The sequence below is a fragment of the Mauremys mutica genome, chromosome 13 (assembly GCF_020497125.1).
Source record: "Mauremys mutica isolate MM-2020 ecotype Southern chromosome 13, ASM2049712v1, whole genome shotgun sequence".
Taxonomy (NCBI): domain Eukaryota; kingdom Metazoa; phylum Chordata; order Testudines; family Geoemydidae; genus Mauremys; species Mauremys mutica.
The window spans coordinates 10,776,037-10,789,643 of record NC_059084.1 but is presented as its reverse complement, the minus strand read 5'-3'; the positions used below and the strand labels follow the sequence as shown (position 1 = coordinate 10,789,643).

Below are 13,607 nucleotides of genomic sequence, written 5' to 3'. Positions count from 1 at the left end.
GGGTTGGATGAAGCTTTCTCAGTTAAAAATGATTTTGCTTCCTGTGTTTCCATGAGATAGTTACAAATCTTAACCATCGTATTTATTTTAAATCTCCCTCAGTGGGATTGTCCAGCTTCAGAACAGCCCTTGGAGTCAATTCCCCAGCAACCTCAAAGCGAATGTTTAGCTAATGGAGGAGGAGGTGAAGGAGATAGTGAGACACTTCTTACACAGCCCAGCACCGCCCACAGCAAGCAAAGCCATTGTAAAGAAAAAAGAAAAAGTACAGTATCTTCCCCGCCTGGGTTTTCTGGAGAATACGGTAACCAGGTCGGGATCACGTGTATATTTCCCCTTATGAGTGTGGAAAGAAAAAAAAAATGAACCAAAAGGGGGAGGGAAAAATGTGCTCCTGAGCCCCGGGGCAGCAGCTCCACCTTAAGAGGCCGCAGGGAGAATCCCCCTGGCAGAGGCTGGCTCCCAGCTGGAGACCATGCCTGGGGCTTGGTAAAGGGCAGGCGCCAGGGACCCTCCAGCTTTGCGCCATGGGGATGTGTTACAGCCTGCGAGCCCGGCTGCTCGGAGCCCACCCCTCCATCGCCTACGGCGGGGAGGGGGAGCCGCACGCCGGGCAGCTGGAGCACGCGGACCCCCAGCTGCTCCACAGGCTGCGGGAAGAGCTGGTGGCCAAGGAGAAGGCGGACAAGAAACGGAGCAAGAGCATCGACAAGACGCTGAAAGCCGAGAAGCGGGAGTACAAGCAGACCCACCGGCTGCTCCTGCTGGGTGAGTGAGGGAGCGAGCGGGGCGGGCGCTGCCCAGACCCCTGACTCCGCGGGCAGGTCCCCGGGCTGGCTGCGCGTGTGTGCGCAGCCCTGGGGGTGCCAGCGGCCAATGGGGGCTTGCAAGTCCCTTGCCGCTTCGGTTGTCCTTTAAACGCGGTTGTGGTGTAGGTGCGCTGCGGGAGGAAGCTGGCTGCTGCCTGTGTCTGGTCTGAAACGCTCAGACTTTACTAACTAACTGGAAAGCGTCTTGGAGACCAGGACGCTTCTCTCCGTGGCTTGGCGTTGGAGCCGTGTAGTGGGTTCGTTATTTCAAGGGTCTCCAGATGATCTGTAAGGTGAACAAGCCGCCCAGCCGCTGGCCCTCCCCGCGCCGTGGTTTGACAGGTTAAAGTTGATTATGAATCAGGTAGCCAGAGAGTTGATTCGGTGTCGCTTGTGCCTTGATTGAGAGACGCCTTCTTCTATTGGCCCGTTTATTGTCACAGTCAGGTTAAGTTATTCAAGGAGCGGATAGACGCGACAGCTGCCTTGTTGGGAAATCAAAGGGGTTAAGAGGTGATTTTAAAAAGGGAAATAAACGATTACATGTAGAGGCTGGATTTTTCTGCTTGAGCCAAGCAGGTTTAGAAGTTCCTGTGAAGTGTTCAGAGTTTGATTCTTTGCTTCATGGCTTCTCATCTTAAATTACAATTAAAGAACTGTTATTTTATCCTGTTTGATCTAATCCATGGTATTTGTAGAGAGGAGTCAATGTGGTATATCTAGGTGCTGATAAATGGGCTTTAGCAAAATTACCTTTATTGTTTAGTAAAACTGGGATAAGTATGTTTAAAACACTGGTGTATTTTTCCAGTGCTAAATATTTGTTTGCAAGAGATATGTTCCATGTGATTCTTAGCTGCTGTCAAGATTATATTAGCATCAGCATTTACCTTCAAAAATGGTGTATTTTGAGAGGTAGTCAGGAGCACAGTGGAGAGAATAATTGGCTTCCCCAGGAAGAAAAGCAAGAATGGAAGGGACAGAAAACATTTTTTGTGTTTTATATACATATATAGTTTATACCACAATATAATGCATGATCGAGGACTTGCTCATAAAACAGTGATCAAAAATCTTTGTAATGTGTAACTAATACATTGTATCCTTCCTAAATTACAGCATTCGCTCTTTCAGGACAGTGTTTGATTTGGTTGGTTGAATTTCCATGTAAACTGTTACTCACTGTGTTATTATAATGCTATGTGGACCCTTTTAAGAAATACTTTGGTGAGTTTAACTTACTTTTTGTTTCTCTTTAGCAAATAAATTACTAAATTTTGAAATCAGCAAACCACTTCAGGACTGTAGCAAAATCTAAAGTCTAGATAAAAATTTTTAAAGCTTATTAAAGTGTTAATGTTCTGTTATTGATATAGGCCCTGATCCTGCAATTTACAGCACTAGCACAGAAGCCTGACATAAGTGGAGCTCTACATAGGGGTAGCAGTCTGACTTCACATTGTAAATTGCAGGATTGAAGCCTTAATAATAACAATTTCTGTCTGGGAGTTTGATCCAATGTAGGGTGACCAGAGAGCAGCTGTGAAAAACAGGATGGGGTGGGGGGTAATAGGGGCCTATATAAGAGAGAGTCCCAAAAACCAGGACCGGCCCTATAAAAACGGGATATCTGGTCACCCTAATCCAATGCCTCTCAAAATCAATTGGTGTCTTTCCATTGACTTCAGTGGGCTTTGCATTAGGCCTGAAGTCGTGATGTTGTTAACAAATATTTTCATTTGCCCATATTTGTCACTGAATAGATGTTCCAGTATCTAAGGCCTGGCCTACACTACAAAGTTAGGTTGATTATAAGTCAGCTTGCTCGCTCAATTTTGTCTCTGGTTGACATAAGCACCCTGTTGCAGCTGCACAGTAAAATCGCCTCCCTGAATGGTGCAGAGCCATGGTCAACCTACTGACGTTGACCTATGGAGAGGATAGACACTACAGGACCTGGGTTGACCCTGACAGCTGTCCCACAATGTCCCATTCCCTGCAACAGTGGCCACTCTGGTCAGTACCTTAAACTCCACTGCCATGGGGTCACAGAGACTGGAAGTCACGTACACATCATTTTAAAACCCCAGCATGTTTTTTAAATGTCTTTTCCTGACTGCCCACCTCGGCAAACACATCTAGCAGCTCAGCCCTGTAGTGTGCAACTCACCATGCCAGTTCCATGGACTGGACGAGTTCCTACCTTGGGTAGGCAGGATTTTGTATCTCCTGGGCCTCTGAGGAGACGAGCCTGTGCAAGCAGAGCTACAGACCAGCCATGGAAATGTGAACATCTGTAAGCGGATTGCACAAGGGATACAGAAAAAGGGGTCTGACAGGGATCAGCAGCAATGCCCCATTATTTTGTACCCTGGTATCATGTATCATGACCACCGGCTCCTCCCCAGTACTACTCATAACCCTGTCTAGATGTCTCAAGAGATCTGCAACCTCCGCACCCAGCAGGCAGTTGACCATGTGGTTCTCCCACTCATCACAAACCCAGCTATCTATGTTTCTAAGATCAGCTCCACCATTACTATTACTTGTCTCTTCCTAATAAGTAGAGTTCCCTCTCCCGGCGACGTATCTTCAGTGTGAGAGGATCCCATGACATCATCTATGTTCTCCTTCCCTGAGACTTTCATTCTCCTCCTCAGAGGCTGTCAGATTGGGGGTGGGACCACTCTATGGTGGGCTGGAAAGTCTCTTCTATGTACCTCTCTGTCTTCCTTAGCTCCTCCAGTTCAGCCACTCTGGTCTCCAGAGCCCGTACTTGGTCTCTGAGGGCCAAGAGTTCTTTGCACTTAATGAACACATACGCCATGGCCCCCCAGAAGGCACGTAATCATGCATGATGCGTTCAGTGCAATACACTGGATAGCCCCCCACTCTGTTGCTGGACTTCTGCCTGCATTCTCTCTTTTACTCCTGCAGCTTTTTATGTTGGGGTTTCTTCCTCTGTTTTGTTTCTATGGGGAGGGATGGTTTATTGCCTTAAGTTTAGCGAATGTTAATCAGATGTATCTAGCTCTCCCACTTCCTCTCTAAAAACTCTCTCCCTGTTAGCTGCTCCTGTTCTCTAGCTCTATAACATAACAGGTCTCAATCCTGCAAATATTTATGCATGCTCTTTACCCTCATGAGCAGTCCCACTGATTTCTGCGGGAGGACTGTTCACAATAGTAAAGTTAAGTGCATGTGTAAGTGTTTGCAGGATCAGAGCCTATATGAGGCAGAGATCATACAGACAACAGTGTCATATACTACACAACTCTGATTCCTTCCTTGAGCACCATATATCCTGGGCCCTGAATAAGGCTGGGATCCTATGGAAACACATAGTATGTGATCTGTAATTAAAGACTGTATCAGAACACAGACACACCACGGAGCTGAATTAGGGTTGCACAGCTAACCTTAACTCTGGCAATCCTAGTTTTTGAGACACTCTTAATGTAGTTTTTTGTATGTAACTTCTTTTTTGTTCTTTTTTTAAGTAGACTGAAAAAAACCAGAAATTCCATCAGAAGGAATGACAATGACACACACCTCACCATGGGCGATCAGCAGGGTTGGGTCATTTCAATCAAGAGCACAGAGGTCACCCAAATGAGCGAACTAGTTACTGATTGTGATAGTATGCTCAGTGTGCTCTGTGGGACTGGAGCACATTGTAAGGGGCATGCAGGAACTGTGTGGGGAAGGAACACAGTCAGTCCCCAGAGAATGGTTTGAGAATTTAGCTACCGGCCTCTAACAAACCTTTACTGAGCATGTGCAAATGGTGATTTTTCAGGGGCATGTAACTTTTAGCCCAAGTTGGGCATATTTTCACAAGAGTGGCAAAAGGCATGTAGCTGACCACAGACCCAGTGCCCCAGCCAAATTTCAGGTCCCTACTCCAAAGCATGGAGGTGCTAGAGCTTCTCAATGAAATGGTTGTACAAAGTTTTTAACAGTGAGCAAGACAGTGTCTTTTTTTTTTCTTAATCCCAGTCTTGAAAACAATTTAACTATTTTTAACAGAATTTAAAAAAAAAAATCAGCCTCAACAAGACAGTTGGAATGGAAAATTTAAACCTAGTTTGACAATGGAAAGTGCTGGGCAACCTATAGGCGGCAGTGTTCCCTCTAATTTTTCCCACCCATGTGGTGGGGTGGGGCCGAGGGGTTTGGAGTGTGGGAGGTGGCTCAGAGCTGGGGCAGAGGGTTGCGGTTGGGGGGGGTGAGGGCTCCCACTGGGGATGGGGGCTCTGGGGTGGAGGCGGTTGGGGTGCAGTGGGGCTCCACATGGCTACGGTGGGGAGAGAGGACTCCCCCCACAGCAGCACCTGGGCTGGGGGGGAGGGGAGCCTCTCCCCCAGCCCTGGCAGGTCCAAGCCAGGCTGGGTTGGAGCCGGGGAGGGGCGCCTGTCCCCTGGTGACAGCAGGTTCAGGGCCAGGACTGGGTCGGTGCCAGGGGAGGGGCGCCTGTCCCCTGGCCGCAGCAGGACTGGGGCTTGGGGAGAGGCATCTCTCCCTGTCGCAGCCCTGAGCACCTGCACAGTGCTTAATAGGCGGCCACGCAGCTTAGAGAGAATTTAGTGCCGCCTGTCTATCAACTAACAATTATGTTATGACAAAAGGTGCTAATGGATTGCACGTTAGGGGTCACTGATGTATAAACACCCGGCATGAAACTCTCTGTGGAAAGAGTTCCAGAGGCCATGCAGTAAGTGCTTTCAGAGATGTTAAGCCTATTGTGGGGGAAGGAAGGAGGGGGGAAAAGGAGAGAAAGTGTGGGTACGTCTTCACTACCGGCCGGATCGGCGGGTAGCAATCGATCCCCGAACGCGTTCCTGTCGACTCTGGAACTCCGCCAACGCGAACGGTGGTAGCGGAGTCGACATGGGGAGCCGCGGACGTCGATCCCGCGCCGTGAGGATGGTAAGTAATTCGATCTAAGGTACTTCGACTTCAGCTATGCTATTCACGTAGCAGAAGTTGCGTATCTTAGATCGATTTCCCCCCCCCCCCCCAGTGTAGACCTGCCCTGTGTGTGTGTGTGAAAACACTCTTCTTCGGGCTTGTCTTCACAACCGGATAAATCAACCTAAGTCGATGTAGCTTAGGTCAACTTACTCCAGTGTCTTCACTGTGCTGTGTCGAAGGGAGACACTCTCCAGTAGACTTCTCTTGTTCTTCTCGGAGAGGTGGCGTACCGGGGTCGACTAGAGAGCGCTTTGCTGTTGATTTAGTGGGTCTTCACTAGACCCCTGCTGCATCGATGGCTCCCTGTAGTGAAGACCAGCCATTCGTCTGAGCCCTTAGACCTTTCTGAGCTTCCTTTGTGTTGCAGAGCAAACACACAAAAGGAGGATTAAAGAGCAGGTCACCTATTTCAGACCATTCTTTCTAGGGAGAAATTTAGACTTAAGTCCAGTCTACCTTCCTACGGCCTGTTTTACACTACAGCTGGTGGTTGATTTAAGCTACGCAATTTGAGTTACGTTAGTAGCGTAACTCGAGTTGATACAGCCTAGATCTTCTTACCACAGGGTCCACACTACATTATGTTGACTGGAGATGCTTTCCCACCAAAATTGCTTCTGCCTCTCATTAAGGTGGAGTACAGCAATCGATGGAAGAGCGTTCTCCCATTGATTGAGCGTGTCTTCACTAGACCTGCTAAATCGATGCCACTGCATTGATTGTAGCCACACCGATTTACCTGAAGACAAGCCCTCAGTTAGGTCAACATACACCACCTTATGTTGACCTAACTATGTCAGTGTACACACTACAGTCTTGCTCCTGCCGATGTAAGTGCCCTCCAATACCAACATCATAACGCCACCTCCACTAGAAGCCAAGGCTTATGTTGGTGTGCTTACCTCAGCTGTTGGCTGTCTTGTCAATTTCATGACTCCAGGCTGGAGCCGTGAAATTGACAAGAAAGACTGGCAGCTACAGCCTGGCTCCCTGCTCCCAGCCAGTCTGCTGCCCAGAGGCTCACTGAGGAGAGAAGGTCAGAGGGGCCAGCTGGGCTCTGAGCAAGGAGCTGGGTGGTGCTGAGAGCCCTGGCTCTCAGCCCCCACACTGCCCCTCTTCAGTCAATGGTGAGGACTGGCACCACCGACAGAAGGAGGGTAGTATGGACATCAGCCACCACTGTAATTATGGCGGTGGCTGTAAGTCAACCTAACATAGGTTGACTTAGGGCTGTAATGTAGACATGCCCTAAAGGTTTTCCAAGTGTAAAGTGCAGGGGCTGAGGGAGGCAGAGGGTCACATAGTGTGTCCGAGTAGTTGGATCTGTCTGAGATGAGCGAAAGTCCTGGAGAGAGACAGACCCATGGCAGCTGCTTGCTGGGACAGGGCATCGGGTACTTTACCTGTGGTTTCTATAAAAGCAAGCTGCCTGTGTGGTGGTTGTACCCACCTCTGTTCAAGGAAACAGGGACTATACAATTTAAAACATGTACACAGATGACATTAAGAAAATACCTTACTCCATATCATCAATATCAGTAATGACAGTAGGACCTTTGGAATAGGAATCAGCATCACCCCTAGTGGTGTATGTGGGGAATCAAAAGAACATAAGAATGGCCGTACTGGGTCAGACCAAAGGTCCATCTAGCCCAGTAACCTGTCTTCTGAGAGTGGCCAATGCCACGTGCCCCAGAGGGAATGAATAGAAGGTAATAATCAAGTGATCCATCCCCTGTTGCCTATTCCCAGCTTCTGGCACACAGAGGCTAGGGACACCATTCCTGCCCATCCTGGCTAATAGCCATTGATCAACCTACCCTCTATGAATTTATCTAGTTCTTTTTTGAACCCTGTTATAGTCTTGGCCTTCACAACATGGCAAAGAGTTCCACAAATTGACTGTGTGTTGTGTGAAGAAATACTTCCTTTAGTTTGTTTTAAACCCACTGCCTATTAATTTAATTTGGTGACTCCTAGTTCTTGTGTTATGAGAAGGATTAAATAACACTTCCTTATTTACTTTCTTCACAACTGTCATGATTTTATAGACCTCTATCATATTCCTCCTTGATCGTCTCTTTTCCAAGCTGAAAAGTCCCAGTCTTATTAATCTCTCCTCATATGGAAACCATTCTATACCCCTAATCATTTTTGTCGCCCTTTTCTGAACCTTTTTCAATTCCAATATGTCTTTTTTGAGATGGGGCGACCACATCTGCACGGAGTATTCAGGATGTGGGCATACCATGGATTTAGATAGTAGGACAGAAAATATCATATTGCCTCTATCTATCCCTTTCATAATGATTCCCAACATTCTGTTAGCCTTTTTGACTGCCGCTGCACATTGAGGGGATGTTTTCAGAGAACTTTCCACAATGACTCAGAGATCTTTCTTGCCTGGTAACAGCTAATTGGGACCCCATCATTTTATATGTATAATTGGGATTATGTTTTCCCATGTGCATTACTTTGCATTTATCGATCATTATATAGTTAGCCTTATGAGTCTTATCAGCAGAAGCAGGTTGCTACGGCACTTGGAGCCAGGCAGGCAAACCACCAACCCCCATCTGTACAGTTCTCAGCAACAAGTAAAGTGTTTACTGTTACTTAAAAAGTCTCCAGAATTTTTTTTCCTGTTATACTAGCAAGTTGGCAACCGCTATTACAATATCTGCTCCCAACTGGAAACTGACCCACAAGGCCCCGACACTGGCTTTTGTTCAGCAACGGGGCAGTAGTGATGATATTGCTGTTGCCCCTGTTGACCCAATATTTGGGGACTTTCAGGTTCTTTCCATTAGGAGAAATTGTTCATTGCAAACCTGTAACGGGTCGGACTCACCCCTGCAGCGCCTCCTGCTGGTGACTCTGGGAATTAGCTCTGTTTCCAGCGCTGGAGCGCCCTCTGCAGGCTGGTGATCCACCTGTCTTCTGGCCCCCCCCGTGTCCCTCCCTGGACCCGGTGCCCTCTTACATGGGGTGCTGCCCTCTAGCAGTAACCCCTTTCTCTCTGGGTCTCCCCTCCTTAGGGAACCCTCACCCTCTAGCCCCACCTTGCCTCAGTATGTGGCTACTGTCAGTCATCGTCTAGCCCCACACTCTGGGGCAGACTGCAGTATCAGCCTACTCATCACAGGCAAAGTTGGGTTTGGACCTGCTGCCTTGGCCTACCCCTAGGTTGCCCTCTGCAACCCCCAGTACCTATTGGCCCTTCGCTAGGCCGCAGCCTGGGGCTTTTCAGGCCAGAGCTCCCCAGCTCCTTAGCCTGTCCCCAGCCCTGCTTCACTCAGGTACCTGGTCTCTATTTCCCAGCAGCTAGGCCCATCTCTCTCTATGGCCAGAGAGAGACTGTCTGGGCTTCTGGCTTCCCTGGCCTTCTTATAAGGCCCTATTCAGTTTGGGGTGTGGCCCCAGATGCAGCCACTCCCTCAATCAGCCCAGCTTTTAGAGCCACTGCTCTCAAGCCCTGCCAGGCCACTTTTAAACCCCTCACAGCAGGAGCAGGGTCCACCCTGCTACACACCCCCCACCTCAAGAACCCCTCCACCGGGGGGCAGGTGGGGTGCTCTACTGGCCCAACTTTCTCCTCAGCTGGGCCCGCAGGGAATCCCTCTCCTGCCGCATGCTCTCCAGTGTTTGGAGCAGTCTGCTGGCTTCTTCAATTGTCTGGGTCCCCACCATAGTCCTCCCTGGTCCTATGTGGGTTCCCACATCAGTTTGAGTTCCCACCTCGGCCCTCTTGGCCCTTGTGTGGGTTCCCTGTTTAAGGTGGGGCCTCTCTGCCCCAGCCCCCTTCTCTTTAGGGGCTTCAGTCTGGACTACCCCTTCCTGGCGGCTAGTCCCAGACCGAGCCTTGGTTTCAGGCACTCCCCCTTTCTGTCTCAGGGGGCAATGCCTCTTTATGTGGCCCTTGGTGTGGCAGTGGAAGCACCCTTGGCGCCTTCCCCCTGCCACAGCCCTAGCTCTGGTTGTTTGGGCCCTAGCCCTTTCTTCTGGGCTGGCCCGGGCCTTGGGAGCTCCATGAGGGCACTCCCTCTTCAGGTATCCCTGCTCCCCACAAGCCCAACAAGTTTGGAGCCCCCCTGTTAACTTCACAGGGGGCACTCGAGTCTGGTAGGGGCACTCCCTTCTGAAGTGTCCCCGTCGCCCACAGGCGAAACAGTCTTTAGGCCTCGGCACTGGCCTCCAGCCCAAGGTGCCTGGCCCCTGTTGAGGTCCATGTGCCCGCCCCCGCAGCAGCTGAAGCAGCCCTGCTTGCTGTTCGGTGAGCCGGGCCACACAGGCTCTCCAATAATAGTCTCTGTTCTTCATTTTCTCCACCATTTTGAACTCTGCTCTTCTTCCAGGCAACTGTCCCACAGTCCTTGCCCTGGCCCCTTGTATCGGGGCGGACCGCAACTGCCTGCATTCTCCACCACGTGTAACGGGTCGGACTCACCCCTGCGGCGCCTCCTGCTGGTGACTCTGGGAATTAGCTCTGTTTCCAGCACTAGAGCGCCCTCGGCAGGCTGGTGATCCACCTGTCTTCTGGCCCCCCCCCCGTGTCCCTCCCTGGACCCAGTGCCCTCTTACATGGGGTGCTGCCCCCTAGCAGTAACCCCTTTCTCTCTGGGTCTCCCCTCCTTAGGGAACCCTCACCCTCTAGCCCCACCTTGCCTCAGTATGTGGCTACTGTCAGTCATTGTCTAGCCCCACACTCTGGGGCAGACTGCAGTATCAGCCTACTCATCACAGGCAAAGTTGGGTTTGGACCTGCTGCCTTGGCCTACCCCTAGGTTGCCCTCTGCAACCCCCAGTACCTGTTGGCCCTTCGCTAGGCCGCAGCCTGGGGCTTTTCAGGCCAGAGCTCCCCAGCTCCTTAGCCTGTCCCCAGCCCTGCTTCACTCAGGTACCTGGTCTCTATTTCCCAGCAGCTAGGCCCATCTCTCTCTATGGCCAGAGAGAGACTGTCTGGGCTTCTGGCTTCCCTGGCCTTTTTATAAGGCCCTATTCAGTTTGGGGCGTGGCCCCAGCTGCAGCCACTCCCTCAATCAGCCCAGCTTTTAGAGCCACTGCTCTCAAGCCCTGCCAGGCCACTTTTAAACCCCACACAGCAGGAGCAGGGTCCACCCTGCTACAAAACCAATAGCCTAAAAATCCTTTAGTTCATGTGGGCCACGTTTCTAAAAAGAATTTCCAAAGGTTAAATTTGTAGGATACGTTTCCTGATATTTATTACATAGTTATTAACCACAATGAAATCCAAGCAGATTATTAGCTCATCTGCTATCTTGAAGTCAAGTTTGCAAACCCATTTTGAGCAGGTGCACATTCTCAAATTGAGACCGATTAGGAGGTCAGGTTTATGAATCCCCTATCGCCCAGCCTTCTTAGCATATCTACTCTAGTAACTGTTATGTTTGAGTCAGTGTCCACTATTCCTGTGTGTTTCATAGATCTGATTAAACACTTAATATGCACATTTCCATTCTTCTTTAATTGCCCAGACCTAAATAAAAACTGGGGGGTTGATCCTTCTATCTCCAAGCTTTGTCCCTTCAGCTTGGTGTCACCCAGCTCAGAAAACGGAAAGGGGCTTTCACTAGATACTTGTGGTGCTCTGTCATGTTCTGCCTTATATTTGTAACAGTCCTTCATTATGTGGCCAATTTTTTTTCACACTACCAGCATTTAATTCAATTGCTTCCCTTACTTTTTGTGCCATTGCCAGTTTCCTCTGTGTCACAGACCAAATTATCATTCTTCCTAAATCTTCAAAAATGTCATCATGAACTTGATTAGAATCCCCTTTTCCATCCTATTTCTGAGGCCTGGCCTACACTGGGAGGGGCAGGATCGATCTAAGTTACACAACTTCAGCTACGTGAATAACATAGCTGAAGTCGACATACTTAGATCGACTTACCGTGGTGTCTTCACCACAGTGAGTCGACTGCTGCCACTCCCCCGTCGATTCTGCCTGTGTCTCTCGCCAAGTTGGAGTACAGGAGTCGGGTCGATTTATCACGTCTCGACTAGACAAAATAAATTGATCCCCACTGGATCGATCGCTGCCCGCCGATCCGGCTGGTAGTGAACACATACCCTCAGACTAACAGGGCTTATGTTGATCAGCTTTTATCTTATTTACCATTGCAAGGAAATATTTGAGTTCCATGGCAAATACCACAGCCTCTCAGAGTGACTTTGGCTTCCTGTCAGAAGCATCAGCAGGTCCCTAAAAGTGATGGGGGCCAACCGGCGCCTGAACTGTGGCCCTATGGGTAGGGCACTTGGAGCTAGGGTTCCGATGGGTAGCGCTTCCTGCCCTAGGGCTAGGGTTCCTAAGGGTAGGGCACTTGGAGCTAGGGGTAGGGTTCCTAAGGGTAGGGCACTTGGAGCTAGGGGTAGGGTTCCTATGCGTAGGGTTTCTCGCCCTAGGGTTGGGGTTCCTATGAGTAGGCCACTTGGAGCTAGGGTTAGGGTTCCTAAGGGTAGGGCACTTGGAGCTAGGGGTAGGGTTCCTAAGGGTAGGGCACTTGGAGCTAGGGTTAGGGTTCCTATGGGTAGGGCTTCCCACCCTAGGGTTAGGGTTCCTAAGGGTAGAGGACTTGGAGCTAGGGTTAGGGTTTCTTTGCGTAGGACACTTGGAGCTAGGGTTAGGGTTCCTAGGGGTAGGGCTTCCCGCCCTAGGGTTATGGTTCCTAAGGGTAAGGCACTTGGAACTAGGTTTAGGGTTCCTAAGGGTAGGGCACTCCGCCCTAGGATTAGGGTTTCTAAGGGTGGGTCACTTGGAGTTAGGGTTACGGTTTCTATGGCCCTGTCCCCATGCTGCCCCTTCTCCCTGAGCTCCTGTCCTTGCACCGCCTCTTACCCCCCCCCCAAGACACCTCCCTTTTTTCTCTTCTCCACCCCCGTTTCCCCCGTCGCTCACCCCTATGACCGGTAAATGTGGGAGGCCCATGACCCCCTGCCCACCCCGTTCTGGCACTCCACCTCCTGTCACAGACTTGGATTTGCAGATCAAGCTCAGTCTGAGCGTGTACAAATTGGTCCATTGCCAATTTATCCTGGAATCCTTTGTTAATACCTGGGTATGCCAGAAACCCACGTCTCCACAGGTCCTCTGCCAGTTCAGGTAGCGTCTCTTCTTTCCCTTTCCTAGCTCTTAGCAGTGCCCTGTAGCCTGGCTGGCTCAAAACCACATATCAGAGGTTTGTACCAGATCTGGATAACTCAGTCTTTCTTCTGGGGCAACCTCTCAAGTTGGCTGCTAGAACCCTCCTTTCTGTTCATGTGCCCAGCCATTCGTTTGGGCTGTCATGTTGAATTTAATCAAAGAAACCTCTCAGGGAGTCAGAGTTTTTCCTTCAAAGATAGTGGGTTTTTCATTAGCTGAGCTGAGACCATCCAACCTCTTCCCTCTGGGCCTTTTTGGATTACAAACAGGGTAGTGTTGTAAAAGTCCTGTTACCCAAGCTCTCCGGCTAATCCAATTCCATATCCAGGCAGCTGACTTCCTCTACGGTCTTCTCAAGGTGATTTTTCAGCTCCTTAAGTCCTTGCTGAAGCTCATCTCTGTTAGCAAGTTCACCAATGCTTTCCCAGTCTCCCCTCCTAAGGTTTTCTATGAAGAACATAAGAACAGCCATACTGGGTCAGACGAAAGGTCAGTCTAGCCCAGTATGCTGTCGTCTGACAGTGGCCAATGCCAGGTGCCCCAGAGGGAATGAACAGAACAGGGAATCATCAAGTGGTCCTTCTGGTCCATGGCAGTCAGGTTGCCATCACCTCACTGATCCATCTTATCATTCCAGACTGGGAGTGTTTCAGCTG

General features: G+C 49.8%; 1 protein-coding gene across 1 annotated transcript in view; it reads left to right on the top strand.

The window, feature by feature from the left end:
- Positions 1-377: 377 nt before the first annotated feature.
- Positions 378-13,607, top strand: part of GNAS (GNAS complex locus) — a 242,887-nt gene continuing 229,657 nt past the window's right edge. Inside the window, exon 1 of the mRNA XM_044986009.1 lies at positions 378-768. Coding sequence (XP_044841944.1) covers positions 528-768 — 241 coding nt within the window. The 5' untranslated portion in view covers positions 378-527. The remainder of the gene's footprint in view (positions 769-13,607) is intronic.